General features: G+C 62.9%; 2 protein-coding genes across 2 annotated transcripts in view; one reads left to right on the top strand and one right to left on the bottom strand.

Annotated features, from left to right (window-relative positions):
• Positions 1-5,334, top strand: part of PSD (pleckstrin and Sec7 domain containing) — a 77,919-nt gene extending 72,585 nt beyond the window's left edge. Inside the window, exon 17 of the mRNA XM_014956340.1 lies at positions 4,418-5,334. Within this exon, the coding sequence (XP_014811826.1) occupies positions 4,418-4,672 (255 nt within the window). The 3' untranslated portion in view covers positions 4,673-5,334. The remainder of the gene's footprint in view (positions 1-4,417) is intronic.
• Positions 5,335-6,377: 1,043 nt separating this feature from the next.
• Positions 6,378-14,297, bottom strand: part of NFKB2 (nuclear factor of kappa light polypeptide gene enhancer in B-cells 2 (p49/p100)) — a 9,010-nt gene continuing 1,090 nt past the window's right edge. Inside the window, exons 2-22 of the mRNA XM_014956339.1 lie at positions 12,886-12,964; positions 12,382-12,422; positions 12,166-12,264; positions 11,834-11,985; positions 10,988-11,094; positions 10,698-10,856; positions 10,481-10,585; positions 10,288-10,373; positions 10,022-10,160; positions 9,809-9,928; positions 9,522-9,704; positions 9,211-9,352; positions 8,867-8,981; positions 8,499-8,706; positions 8,238-8,407; positions 7,970-8,072; positions 7,635-7,852; positions 7,280-7,349; positions 7,000-7,172; positions 6,806-6,917; positions 6,378-6,709 (exon numbers count right to left, since the gene is read on the bottom strand). Coding sequence (XP_014811825.1) covers positions 6,588-6,709; positions 6,806-6,917; positions 7,000-7,172; positions 7,280-7,349; positions 7,635-7,852; positions 7,970-8,072; positions 8,238-8,407; positions 8,499-8,706; positions 8,867-8,981; positions 9,211-9,352; positions 9,522-9,704; positions 9,809-9,928; positions 10,022-10,160; positions 10,288-10,373; positions 10,481-10,585; positions 10,698-10,856; positions 10,988-11,094; positions 11,834-11,985; positions 12,166-12,264; positions 12,382-12,422; positions 12,886-12,964 — 2,703 coding nt within the window. The 3' untranslated portion in view covers positions 6,378-6,587. The remainder of the gene's footprint in view (positions 6,710-6,805; positions 6,918-6,999; positions 7,173-7,279; positions 7,350-7,634; positions 7,853-7,969; positions 8,073-8,237; positions 8,408-8,498; positions 8,707-8,866; positions 8,982-9,210; positions 9,353-9,521; positions 9,705-9,808; positions 9,929-10,021; positions 10,161-10,287; positions 10,374-10,480; positions 10,586-10,697; positions 10,857-10,987; positions 11,095-11,833; positions 11,986-12,165; positions 12,265-12,381; positions 12,423-12,885; positions 12,965-14,297) is intronic.

Raw genomic sequence — 14,297 nt, 5'->3', positions numbered from 1 at the left:
CGGGCCGCCTGTCCCCGGGGTGGGGTGACGTGCGCCGTGGCAGGGCTGGCTGGAGGAGGATGAGGAGGGAGGAGGGGGGGGGGAAATATGGCTTCCCACCCCCCCAGCTTAGCGTGCTGGAGGCTGATATCTGGGGTGCTCTCTTCTTCCTGGCAGCACCCCGAGGGAAGCGCGGCTGGAAGCCCTTCCACGCCATCCTGAAGGGGATGATTCTCTACCTGCAGAAGGTAAGCGGCGGTGGGGACGCTTGTGGGATTGTCCCCAACCCGGGGTGGGTGGAGGGGGATGTCCCACGCATCACAAAACCCATCCTGCTTGAACCATTGCCTGGGCATCTGGTGGCATCTCTGCTTCTGGCACGCTTGGGCTTGGACGGGGTGGTGAAAGCGGCTGCCAACCGAGGGCATGGCGTGGGGGGGTTGGCTGGGGAGAGGGGAGGCATGGGGGTCTTCACCCTGGGCTGGGGGGTGTTGGGCTGCAAATGTAGTCTCCTGCAGGCACACGCTCTGGCCCAGCTGTGGGGCAGGGGGGAACAGCCACCGTGGTGCTCCAGGCCCACCGTGGTGCTCCAGGCCCACCGTGGTGCTCCAGGCCCACCGTGGTGCTCCAGGCCCACCGTGGTGCTCCAGGCCCACCGTGCAGCCTCTCCCCATGGGTACAGCATCCAGAAGGTTGGTGGAGGGCGATCCCTGAGCCCCGTCACTGTCAGCACTCACCTGCAGTCCCCGGGGTCTCCTAGAGCTGTCTCGTGGTGGGTCACGTCCCCAAACTGGCTCTGAAACCCCCTGTGACTGGCAGGAGGAGTATAAGCCGGGGAAGGCGCTGGCGGAAGAGGAGCTGAAGAACGCAATTAGCATCCACCATTCGCTTGCCACGCGGGCGTCTGACTACAGCAAGCGACCCAACGTCTTCTACCTCAGGACAGCTGACTGGAGGGTCTTCCTCTTCCAAGCACAGTGAGTCCCCCAGGATCACCCCCTACACCCCACGCTGGGGCTCATCCGACTGGGGTGGGGGGTGGGATGGGGGTTAGGGACACGTTGCTCTCTCATCATGTCCCTTTTTGGAAGGAAAGGGACTCGGTGTCAATGCTGTGCTTCGTCCCAGCTCTTCTTCCCACCATGATGGGGTTGCAATGGCCTAAGTTGCTTGGGGCAAAGCCACAGGTGCCATACCTGGTCTGGGACATGCCTGGAGCACCTGAGTCTCATCTGCAGGGCAGGTCCCTTTGCTTCTGTGACACGGATGGTACCACTTAAAGCCCGCCTGTGGTTCGGCCTCTCCCCAGGAACCCCGAACAGATGCACTCGTGGATCACGCGCATCAACGTGGTGGCAGCCATGTTCTCCGCACCGCCCTTCCCCGCAGCCATCGGCTCCCAGAAGAAGTTCAGCCGCCCCTTGCTGCCCAGCTCCTGCACCAGGCTGTCCCAGGTGGGCCACAGTGTGGGGGGCAGCCAGGAGCATGGGACAGACCCCGTCAGGGTCTACTGGTGGCACTGTCCCCTGTGGAGGGACCCACACACCCAGCGGGGTGCAGGGTTGAGGGAACATGGCTGGGGAGGCACAGAATAAGGGGGTGCTGAGGTTGGGGACAAGCAGAGAGGTCTTGTTCCTGGCAGCAAGGATGGGAGACAGGCCGTGGACTCAGACCATGAAGGAGAAGGTGGTCCTACACCATGGCTTGCAGGGTCCTGCCAGGGCCAGGACTTTGAGAGGCAACTGGCCGGGGGGATTAGCTGGCACTCGCGCGTGCCAGGGCAGTTCTTCATGGAGCAGAAAGGATTAAGCAAAAAAAAAACCCAAACAAACCAAAACACCAGCCTAGTTTTAGTGGGGATTAAGTTCTTCTGCTTTAAGACTTCAGCCAGCCTCCTGGGAGGTGGGAGCAGATTGCTCCCCCAGGGCCTGTCATTTTCCATACCACTTAAAAAAAAAAAAAAAAAAATAGGACCCAAATCCAGTAGCAGAAGCTGAGGTCCTGGCTGGACCTAGGAGGGGGGAAAGAAACCTGTTCTTGGCCCAGCTGGCTCACACTGCTGGAGGGGTACAGAGCAGGGAACTGACATGGAGCCTTCTCCTTCCCCAGGAGGAGCAGGTGAAGAGCCATGAGACCAAGTTCAAGACGATGTCGGCGGAGCTGCTGGAGCATCGCTCCTCGCTGCCCGAGAAGAAGGTGAAGGGAAAGGAGTACGAGGAGCTGAAGCAGAAGGAAGAGTACCTGGAGTTTGAGGTGAGCTGGGAGACCCTCTCCCCTCTGCTGCTGGCCCTTCTGCCTCTGTCCTTTTGGCCATCCTGACTGATGGACCCCCCTTCCCTGTCCCCATCGGCTGAATTACACTGTGTCAGTGCTGTCACCGAGGACTGCAAGCATCCCCCCTGCCCTGGGATGCTGGCTCTGGGTGGGGAGGGACCGTGAGCATCCCCCCTGCCCTGGGATGCTGGCTCTGGGTGGGGAGGGACCGTGAGCATCCCCCCTGCCCTGGGATGCTGGCTTGGAGGGGAAAGAGGGACCAGGAACATCCCCTGTGCCCTGGGATGCTGGCTTGGAGGGGAAAGAGGGACCAGGAGCATCCCCTCTGCCCTGGGATGCTGGCTTGAAGGGGAAAGAGGGACCAGGAGCATCCTCCCTGCCCTGGGATGCTGGCTTGGAAGGGAAAGAGGGACCAGGAGCATCCCTCCTGCCCTGGGATGCTGGCTCTGGGGGGGAAAGAAGGATCAGGAGCATCCCCCGAGGAAGAGTACCTGGAGTTTGAGGTGAGTTGGGGAGACCCTCTCCCCTCTGCTGCTGGCCCTTCTGCCTCTGTCCTTTTGGCCATCCTGAGTGATGGACCCCCACTTCCCTGTCCCCATCAGCTGAATTGCACTGTGTGCTGTCACCAAGGCCCGCAGCTGAAGCAGAAGGAAGAGTACCTGGAGTTTGAGGTGAGCTGGGAGACCCTCTCCCCTCTGCTGCTGGCCCTTCTGCCTCTGTCCTTTTGGCCATCCTGACTGATGGACCCCCCTTCCCTGTCCCCATCGGCTGAATTACACTGTGTCAGTGCTGTCACCGAGGACTGCAAGCATCCCCCCTGCCCTGGGATGCTGGCTTGGGGGCGAAAGAGGGACCAGGAGCATCCCCCCCTGCCCTGGGATACTGGCTTTTGGGGAAAGAGGGACCAGGAGCATCTCCAAATCGGCTGAATTACACTGTGTCAGTGCTGTCACCGAGGACTGCAAGCATCCCCCCTGCCCTGGGATGCTGGCTCTGGGTGGGGAGGGACCGTGAGCATCCCCCCTGCCCTGGGATGCTGGCTCTGGGTGGGGAGGGACCGTGAGCATCCCCCCTGCCCTGGGATGCTGGCTTGGAGGGGAAAGAGGGACCAGGAACATCCCCTGTGCCCTGGGATGCTGGCTTGGAGGGGAAGAGGGACCAGGAGTATCCTCCCTGCCCTGGGATGCTGGCTTGGGGGGGAAAGAGGGACCAGGAGCATCCCCCCTGCCCTGGGATGCTGGCTTGGAGGGGAAAGAGGGACCAGGAGCATCCCCTCTGCCCTGGGATGCTGGCTTGAAGGGGAAAGAGGGACCAGGAGTATCCCCCCTGCCCTGGGATGCTGGCTTGGGGGGGAGAGAGGGACCAGGAGCATCCCCTCTGCCCTGGGATGCTGGCTTGGAGGGGAAAGAGGGACCAGGAGCATCCCCTCTGCCCTGGGATGCTGGCTTGAAGGGGAAAGAGGGACCAGGAGTATCCTCCCTGCCCTGGGATGCTGGCTTGGGGGGGAGAGAGGGACCAGGAGCATCCCCTCTGCCCTGGGATGCTGGCTTGGAGGGGAAAGAGGGACCAGGAGCATCCCCTCTGCCCTGGGATGCTGGCTTGAAGGGGAAAGAGGGACCAGGAGCATCCTCCCTGCCCTGGGATGCTGGCTTGGAAGGGAAAGAGGGACCAGGAGCATCCCTCCTGCCCTGGGATGCTGGCTCTGGGGGGGAAAGAAGGATCAGGAGCATCCCCCGTGCCCTGGGATGCTGGCTTGGGGGGGAGAGAGGGACTGTGAGCATCCTCCCTGCCCTGGGATGCTGGCTTGGAAGAAGCAGAAGGAAGAGTACCTGGAGTTTGAGGTGAGTTGGGGAGACCCTCTCCCCTCTGCTGCTGGCCCTTCTGCCTCTGTCCTTTTGGCCATCCTGAGTGATGGACCCCCACTTCCCTGTCCCCATCAGCTGAATTGCACTGTGTGCTGTCACCAAGGCCCGCGAGCATCCCCCCTGCCCTGGGATGCTGGCTTGGGGGCGAAAGAGGGACCAGGAGCATCCCCCCCTGCCCTGGGATACTGGCTTTTGGGGAAAGAGGGACCAGGAGCATCTCCAATGCCCTGGGATGCTGTCTGGGGAGCAGTACCCATCTCACCAACCCCTCTCTCTGCTGCCCTGTGCCCTGACTCCAGAAATCCCGCTACGGCACCTACGCCATGCTGCTGAGGGCCAAGCTGAAGGCCGGCTCCGAGGACCTGGCAGCCTTCGAGTCCACCCTCTTCGACGCGGCGGGCGGGGAGGACGACGGCCTGAAAAAATCCCGCTCCAGCCCCTCGCTCAACGCCGAGCCTTCCACCGCCACCACCACCGCCGGGACCACCAAGGTGAAGCGCAACGTCTCGGAGCGTGCCGGCCGCCAGCCCCCCGGCCACCCCCACAAATCGTAAGCCAAGGGGCATCAGCCACTCGGGCTGCAGCTCCCTTCCTGCTCCCCCCCACAGCTCCCCCAGCCCCGGGCGCTGGGGTGGAGGCCGTGCAGACCCCCGCGTTGAGTCCCTCCATCTGTGCCAGGAGCCAGGGAGGTGACATCTCTTGGCCGGCCACCAGCACCAGCGAGGCCGGAGAGGGTGGCAGAGCAGGACAGGGCCTTGCCTGAGGGAGCTGCCCACACTGTCGGCCCCCATCAGACTCAGTTCTTGCCCCTCCTTGTCCTGCAGGACACCGTCCCCCCCCACCCCAGGGAGGGGGAACAACCCCAGCCCACCTACCGGGCTCAATTCTTTAGTGGTTTTAAAAAAAAAAGACAAAAATGCAGCAAAACAAAGCCAGCGGCCGCTTTTTCTCCAGCTCCATTGTGCCATGGGGGGGGGCTGGGGGGGCAGACACGAGGGACCAGCCCTGGCCTGTCCCCTCTCCTGGGGCTGGGGGCCAGGGGAGCCAGGGCGATGGCACGTGGCCCCTTCCCTGCCCCCCCTGCACCCTCCCTGCTTTCTTACAACTTTTGAACGGTTTTTGTGATAACGGTTTTGCACTTTTTAGTACCAGATCGAGCTGACCACCAGGGAGGGGGTTTTTTTGGGGCTACTTTTGATGCTTTTTGGGAACTGTTTAGGGGGATGCTTTTTGGGAACTGTTTGGGGGGGGAAAAAAAGAAAAAAACCAAAACAAACAAAAACCACACATCCAGCCATGTCCTGTAGGCACTGACCTTTGGGGGAAGAAGGTTTTTACATGGACTCGGGGAGGCGGGGGGAGAAGAGACCCAGTCCCCCCCCAACCCTGCTGCCCCTGGGCTCCTGCTGGAGCCCTGCTCTGGCACCAGCAACCCTTGGGAGAGAGACAGCAGGCACTGAGGAGGCACCTTTGGGATGGCAGCACCCATTGCTGATGTGCTGGTGCTTCATGACCTCCCCCAGCAGCCTGGACTTGGCCCCATTCGGGTGTCAGCATCGTACCCGGGGCACCTTGGGGTGAGGGGCAGCATGTAAGTACTTCCAGTGGGGAGGTGCCAGCCCCCCACAAAGCCAGGATTGACTTAGGGCTCCCCAGTGCCCTGTGCGGCTGGAGCCAGCCTTCCTTCCCGTGCTGTTTCTCCAGTGCATGGTCAGGCCCTTGGAAACGCTGTGAGGTCCTTGTTGCCCCCAGGGTGGGCTGGAGGATGCTCAGCTGGAACAAGGTGCCGGTGGTGGAGGAGCAGGGGGGGGTCCAGAGACAGCAGAAGGGCTGCAGTTTTTTTGGGGAGGGGAGGGGGCATTGCTGGCACACAGGCTGTTCTGGGCCACCCAGGACCTGGCTGGTTTCAGCACTGACTTTGCGAATGTGTCAAACTTTTTATTCTGCTCTTTTGAGTCTATTGCAAAAAAAAAAAAAAAACTCAAGAAAAAAAAAAATAATAATAATCCACCCTTGCCCCAGGTGGCTTGAGGGGGGAGAAAAAAAAAACAACCTTTGTACAGCTTCTTCTCTCGGTTACTGAAGTAAAAAACTTGCTCTTCGCTTCTTGTGTGCGCTGTGGTTTTCTCCCCCAGGGTTGGAGAGATGCTGAGGAGGGGCTGGCAGCTGCATCCTTGCTGCTGGACTCCCAGCCCCAAGCAGGGCTTGTTGGGGGGGGTCTCTGCACCCCCCCAGGACTGGAGAGACGGAGGGCAAAGGCTAATGGAAACTGTGTCCCTTTATTCAGAAGAGGGACCATTAAATAAGAGCAGAGAGGGGCAGGAGCCAGCTGCATCCCATCCTCCCAAGTCCAGGCAGCCGGACCCCAAGTCCAGAAGGCACTTGTTGTGTGGGCAGGGCAGGGTTAGGGGGACAATGTGGCCCCCCCCTGGCCCCCTGCCCTGGGTGGGTGTGGGGGCTGCCAGCCCCTCAATGCACCTGTGGCTGCTGGCTGTGGGGCAGCTCGCCCCCCGGTCCTGGCTTCAGGGTCAGCGTGGGTGCCTGTTCCTCCTCCACCGACTCGCTGCCGTAGGCACTGTCCTCCTTCAGCTCTGCAAAGCAAGGGGGGGGCTGTCAGCGATGGGGGGGGGACGTGGGGACACAATCACACACACACACACCCCCCCTCTCCACCAAACTCCCCGTACCTGTGCTTTGCAGCTTCTCCAACGCCTCGGTTTTGTGGAGCATCCTCACAGCGTTACGGAGCCCCATGGAGTCCAGTGCCTCCAGCAGCCCCCCCAGGCTGCCCCCCGCCAGCTGTGGGGAGAGAGAGAGGGCAGTGATGGGCATGGGGGGGGGAGACGGGGGGACACGGGGACCACCCCGAAGGACCACCGACCTCATAACTGCGCAGGAGGCTGACGCTGGGCGAGGGGGTGTCCTTGAAGGTCTCCACCAGGCTGCAGAGCCCCAGGCGCTTGGCCAACTCCATCCAGTCCGACCCACTGCAGTCCTGGTTCAGCAGCTGCTCCAGCCCCTGCAGCGCCTCATTGTCCAGCGACAGGACGTTCCCTGGGCAGGAGAAGTGCCTCCATCATCTCCTCTTGTCGGGAGGGAGGGTCCTGCCCTGCCCTGCCCTGCCCCACCATGGAGCTTTTCTAAGGAGAGGGGCTGCTCACCTGGCCGGGGGGCGGTGGGCATCTCTGCCTCGGGACCCTGCTGGGAGGCCTGCAGCAGGATCTCACGCACCTGCAGGACAGACAGATGGAGGTCAGCATCCCCCCAAAAAGCACCAGCCAACCCACTCCACCTCCCTGGGGGACAGACATCCTCACCCAGAGAAGCTGTGGCTGCCCCATCCCTGGAGGGGTTCAAGGCCAGGCTGGATGGGGCTTGGAGCAACCTGGTCTGGTGGGAGGTGTCCCTGCCCAGGGCAGGGGGTTGGAACTGCATGATCTTGAAGGTCCCTTCCAACCCAAACCATTCTATGATCTCCTGGAGCTCTGCCCCAGTTTGTACCCCTGCCCCACACACCTTCTGGCTCCGAGTCAGGTCCAGGGGTGTGTGGCAGCGGCGCTGCCTGTGCCCTGCCTGCGCGGGGGGCTCGGGGTTGGTGCCCCCCTCCACGGTGGAGGCCGGTTCCCCCAGCTCCATGGCCAGCTCCTGCTCCTCAGGGTCGGCGTCCGTGTCACTGCTGGCCTCCGAGGAGGACGGGCTCACGGGCTCGTCGTTCTCGCACAGCACGTCTGCCCCTGGCAGGGAAGGGTGGACTGAGCCCCCAAAAAGGGCAGGTGGGCCCAGAAGGGGGTCTGCACGGTGGCTGGGCACCCCCCTGGCTGTGGGAAGGAGAAAGGATGGCAGCATCTTACCAGCTTTGAGGAGCAGTTTGGTGAGGGTGGGGGAGCCCAGGCCAGCGGCCAAGTGCAGGGGGCTGTTCCCAGCGAAGGTCCGGCTGTTGACATCTGCTCCCAGCTATGGAGGAAGACATGAGGCCACTTGAGTGCCTGGGCACTGTCCCCCCCCGCCCCTTGTCACCCTAAGACCACAGGGAACCCCCCCAACTTCTGCCAGGGCACCATGGAAGGCTGCACCCCATCCTTGTCCCACAGCCACCAACCCCACCAGCCCCAACCGTACCTTCTTCACCAGGTGGGTGGCCATGTTCAGGTTCTCCATCTCCACGGCGAGGTGCAACGGGGTCCTCCCACCTTGCCTCTCCACCGCATTCACGTCCGCTCCCTTCCTGACCAGCAGGTCCAGGCAGGCCAAACTCTTTGCCTTGACGGCCAAGTGCACAGGCAGGAGGCCTGCAACAGTGGGAAGAGGCTCAGCAGCCCTCTGGACGAGCCCAGGGTGGCACCACCGGGTTCCTGCCCATCATCTCCCAGCCCTGCTCACCATGGAAATTGGGCAGGCGGAGCAAGTATGGGGCAGCTGAGCCCAGGTGGGCCAGCAGTGTCTTCAGCATCTCTTCATCTCCAGTCTGGAGGGCCAGGTGAAGCAGGGAATCCCCGTAGCGGTCCAGCAAGGTGGGGTCAGCACGGGCTTGCAGCAGGAGCTGGACCACTTGGGGCTGCTTGGTGATGACTGCCAGGTGCAGCGGTGTCTGCAGGACAAAAGGACACCCACCTCCACCTCAGCAGAGCTCGCAGGAGGAGCTGAGCCCCCCAGCACCGTGCTCAGCCCCACAGCGGGAGCCCCCTGGGGTGGGGAAACGGGAGCGAGCCCCCGGTAGAAGAGAACCGGCAGCTCTGGGAGACACCCACCTGCTTCAGGTTGTTGGAGATGTTGATGATCTGCTGGCTGGGGATGCTCACAATGACCTCGATCAGCTGCTTGATCACCGCCGTCTGCTCGTGGATGATGGCAAGGTGCAAAGGCCTGTGGGGAGAGCGGGATGGCCCCAGGCTCAGCTCCATCCTTCTCCAGGTCCTCCCTGCCACCTCCCACACCCCCCCTGCCCCAGAGCCCCCATAACACCTCTGATGGCCACCAAGGCTCAGCTCCTCCAGGTCCTCCCTGCCACCTCCCACCCCAGAGCCCCCATAACGGCTCTGAGAGCCCCCATAACGGCTCACCCTCCCCCCAAAGCCCCCTGTGATGCGCTCACGTGTCTCCGTTCTCGTCCTGCGAGGCGGCCAGGTGCCTCTGGACCGCCAGCAGCATGCGGGGGTCGGCGGTGACCGAGTAGTCGAGCAGGGCATGGGCATTGCGACGGGCCAGTGCCAGCATCCACAGCTGGCAGAGCTGAGCTGGGATTGGGAGCGGGGGGAGCAAAGCAGGATGTCACCTCCAGGAGCAGCAGCCACATCCACCCTCCTGCATCCCCCCCAAGGCATGGAAGAGAGCACCACCCACCCCAGAAAGGTCCCCAACCCATGTCTCCTCTCCCGAGTGATGTCCCCCAGCCCGGCTTCCTACCTTGCTTCTGCAGGTCCTTGCAGGAGGTGCCCTCCGTGGGTGCCTGCTGGTTGCTCCCCGGTCCTTCCACCTCCGGGCCCTTCATCTGCACCCCCCCCTGGTACCCCCCCACGGGGTGGGGGCCAGGCGAGTAGATGCTGTTGTAGGCCAGCCCAGGGGAGTAGGGGAAACTGAGGTTCCCGCCTGCAGAGCAATGATGTGGGGGGTGGGTGAGGTCAGAGGGGAGACCCCAGGACCGGGCTACGGCAGCCCGAGCGGGGAGGGGGAAGAGATGTCCCCCCACTCACCTCCTCCAGATCCGAAGCCCCCGGCCCCCCCGCCGGCACCCCCCATGTGTGAGCCCCCGCCGAAGTGCTGGGGAAACTGAGGCAGGACTTTCTTGCGCTTCCTCTCCACTTCTTCCTTATCTGCGGGGAGAGAGGGGCAGCAGGGTGAGGGGGCAGCCCCAGCGGTGGGGTGGGGGGCACACCGGTGTGCCTGGGGATGGAGGGGGGGCTCACCTTCCACCACGGGGTAGTAGGTGAACTGCTTGGAGTCACTCACGTCACCCCCCCTCTTCCTCTTCAGCTGCAGGAAGACAGTGACGGGACGGTCGATCTTGGGCTTGTGGTAGGGGGGTGTGCGGAAGACGATGGCGTACTGCGGGCAGGACAGACGGACATGGGGTCCCGCTCCTCCCCGGAGCCAGGGATGGGGCTCCCTCACCCCCACAGGGCACCCACCCGCCTTGGGGCACGGCAGGATGCCCCCCCTGCTTCTCCCATACCTGCTTGTGCACATCCGTGGGGGAGAAGTCCCCGAAGGCCTGCCAGCCGTTCTCATCATCCTCGTAGAAACGCACCTCGATGTCATCTGGGGAGAGAAGGGGCACCTGGCACTGCCCGTCTCCCGACCACAGGGTACCCCGGGTCCCGGGACATGGACCTCTCCCACTGCAGCCCCTCTGGGACAGCTTTTACCTTTCTGAACTTTATCGCACAGCAAGTAGACCTCGTCCCCTCCCCGCACCGAGCCTGCCGTCTTATCCATCCGTGAGATCTTCAGGTTGGAAGCTCCCGGGGACTCTGCAGAGCGAGGAGACATTGGGAGACACCACGGCAGACAGAGCATCCCTCACCTCCTCACCCCATCCTGCCCCGACCCCCCCATCCCCGTCCAGCCCAACCCCAGACTCACTGCTGTCGTGGATGGGGTCGGAGATGACGGGCTGGAGGGCCAGGGTGAAGTTCCCGCTGCTGTCCCGCAGGTAGGCCGTGAAACGCAACCGCACGATGCTCAGGTCCATCACCTTCTTCAGCTCCTTCGCCTCCAGCTCGATCTCGCGCAGCTCCGCTTCTGCCAGAGGAGAGGGGGGAGATGCCATCAGGCCAGGCAAAGGGGACAAGGCTCCAGGTCACCCCACAGCAAGTCCCCCCCGCTCCCCCCAGGACACCGAGTCCCACTGAACCCCCCCAGGCTGCCCTCACCCGTCAGCTGATGGCTCCTGTTGCGCATCTTCTGCTGCTTCAGCTTTTCCTTCATGATCTCCATCATGTTCTTCTTGGTGACGTGGAGCACACCCAGGTTGCTGAACCTGAAGGAGAAGAGGGATCCCGTTGGGATGTGGGAGCAACCGGCCCAGGGGGGTACACGGACTCCTGTGGCCAAGAAGGAGCTGAGCAAAGCACAGAACATTGTCACTTGGGCAGTGGGGGGTAAAAATGTGGGGGGACAACAGGAGAAACTGCAGAGGAGAGGAAAGGAGCCCAGAAAAGAGCTGGGAAACTCCAGGCTCTCACAGGGGAGGACCAGGAGGGCTGGAGGCCAGGGGGATGCCAAGGGGAAGAGGCTGAGCCAGCAGCCCAAGGCTGGGATCTGTAAGAGCAAGTGCAGCAGTGAGGAGCACACAGCTCTCGTGCCTCCTGTCCCACTCCAGCAGAAGACCCAGGGAAAACATCCTCCTCTCCAAACGGGGCTGTGGGACCAGCAGTGTCAGGGCACGTGGGGACACAAGCAGCCAGGAGCCTGCCTGCTCCTGCCCCAGAAGCTGCCTGGGCAGGGAGCTCCAGGACTTATGGAATAACCCGGCGACTGAGGCTACAGAAGTCATCTACAAATCTGCTGAGAAACAGCAACCCTGAGGCCAGAAGCCCAAAACAAGCTGCAGGTGCCCAACCCAGAGCTGGGCAAAACACTCAGGGCACAGAGCTGTACCGATGACCTTGTCCAAACCCATTCCTGGCCCCAATCCAGCAAACCCAGCTCCTGGCTCCTCTCTTCCCTCCTCTTCCATCCCCCTTTCCCCAGCCCTCCCGGGTCTCCCACCCACGTACTGAGCCGTCATGTCCTTGGGTCCCACGATGGCCACACAGTTGCCAGCCTCGTTGCACTGCTTGCCCACCAGGCTGTGGGCATGCACACGAGGAGGGTCGCTGTGTGTCACCAGGTCCACCTCAATCCGGGCCATCCCCGTGAAGTTGCAGATCTGTGGGGAGGGAGAGAGATAGGAGATGGGAGGTCCCCCCAAGAGGTGGCAGGACTCCCCCCAAACCCCTGCTAGCCCACCCGGTGGCCACCAGCCCTCCTGCCACAGCCCTCCCATGCCTCCAGCGCCATGAGACGGGCTGAAGATGCTGCCCCGTCACCTCCCCAGGGCAGTGCTCACCTTCACGGTGGGATAAGTCTTGCGCCCCTTCTCGCTGGATGCTCCTGGCAGCCCCCCATGTGAGGGACCCTCGCAGCCGTACCGAAATCGGAACCCCCGCTGCGGAGGCAAAGAAGTGGTGGTAGGAGGTGGTATCATCCAAGGATGGCCCATCCAGATGCCCCGTGAGAGCAGGGAGTGACAGCCCCCTTGCCCTTACCTGGGTGACATCCTTACCTGCTTTGGCTGCTCGATGATGACAAGGTAGGGACCTTCCACTGGAGGACAGAGAGGAGAGGCAGCGGTGAGAAACACAGGGTACCCAAAGTGCACGCTCCCAGTAAAGATGCTGGAGGTAGGGGGACGGTGCTGAAGGTGAGGTGACCCCTCTGTCTGTCCCATGGGGGTCCTCAGGACCCCCAGCCCCTGTGCTGCCAGAGCCCAGCCGGGAGCAGGAGGGAGAGGAGGGAAGGAAGGGGCAGAGGATGCTCTGGCACTCAGGGAGCCCCTGGGGACCTGTCACAGCCCCAAATCCCAAGTCCCTCTTCGAGTGAGCAGCAGGGCCAGATTGAAGAGTCCCCATCCCAGTGGCACGGGGCAGGGATTCCCAGCCAGCTCACAGTGGGAGCTGTGGGGACACAGCCTGTGGTGCTGCTGGGAACCACGGGGGGTGAGTCAGCCTGCGGGGAAACCCTGCTGGGCCGGGGACCCCCGGGAGGGCACAGCCAAAGGGGCCCTTACCCGTCTCCATCAGGGGCTCCTTCTGCTCCATCATGTGGGAGCTGAAATTGAAGTCGTCGTAGTCAATCCCATCCAGGCACTGGGGGACAGGAGGGAAGATGGGTGTGATGAGTGTGGTGGGGCTGGAAGCCCCAGCTGCCCTGGGGGGCAGGCACAGACCCCCCCATCTCCCACCCTGTGAGGGGAACCAGTTTGGGATAGACCCCCATTGCCCACCCTAGAGGTGTGTGTGTGTGGGGCAGGCACAGATCCCCTGTCCTTCCCAGGGAAGAGGGGTGGGCAGGTGTAGACCCCTCATTGCCTACCCTTGGGGGCACCAGCAGACCCCCTTTGCCCACCTTGGGTGCAGATGCAGACCCTCCATCTCCCACTTCGGAGCCACTTGCAGACCCACCCTGGGGGTGGACACAGACTCCCATCTCCCACCCTGGGGGCACCCACAGACCCCTATCTCCCACCCTGAGGGCACCCACAGACACACACCCCCCCCATTGCCCACCCTGGGGGTGGACACAGACCCTCATCTTCCACCCTGGGGGTGGACACAGACCCCCCCACCTGCCCACCCTGGGGGCACCTGCAGATCCCTCTACTGCCCACCCTGGGGGTGGCACAGACTCCTACCTCCCACCCTGAGGGTGGACACAGACCACCACAGGGGCACCTGCAGATGCCCCTACTGACCAATCTGGGGGTGGACACAGACACCCCCCCCCAATCTCCCACCCTGGGGGTGGACATAGACCCCTATATCCCACCACGGGGGCACCTGCAGATCCTCCTACTGCCCAGACTGAAGGTGGACACAGACCCCTATGTCCCACCATGGGGGTACCTGCATATCCCCCTACTGCCCACACTGAAGGTGGACACAGACCCCCCCCACTGCCCACCCTAGGGGTGGACACAGACACACGCCCCCTCTATCTCCCACCTTGGGGGCACCCACAGACCCCTATCTCCCACCACGGGGGTACCTGCAGATCCTCCTACTGCCCAGACTGAAGGTGGACACAGACCCCTATCTCCCACCACGGGGGTACCTGCAGATCCTCCTACTGCCCAGACTGAAGGTGGACACAGACCCCTCTCTCCCCCCACGGGGGCACCTGCAGATCCCCCTATTGCCCACCCTGGGGGTCGACACAGACCCCTATCTCCCACCATGGGGGCACCTGCAGATTCTCCTACTACCCACCTTGGGGGTGGACACAGACCCCCATCCCATCTCCCACCACGGGGGCACCTGCAGATCCTCCTACTGCCCAGACTGAAGGTGGACACAGACCCCTATGTCCCACCATGGGGGTACCTGCATATCCCCCTACTGCCCACACTGAAGGTGGACACAGACCCCCCCCACTGCCCACCCTAGGGGTGGACACAGACACACGCCCCCTCTATCTCCCCCC

This window comes from Calidris pugnax, unplaced genomic scaffold (genome assembly GCF_001431845.1).
Source record: "Calidris pugnax isolate Ruff unplaced genomic scaffold, ASM143184v1 scaffold196, whole genome shotgun sequence".
In the NCBI taxonomy this organism is placed as follows: domain Eukaryota; kingdom Metazoa; phylum Chordata; class Aves; order Charadriiformes; family Scolopacidae; genus Calidris; species Calidris pugnax.
The sequence above is the reverse complement of the archived record's forward strand: the minus strand, read 5'-3'. Positions and strand labels throughout refer to the sequence as shown.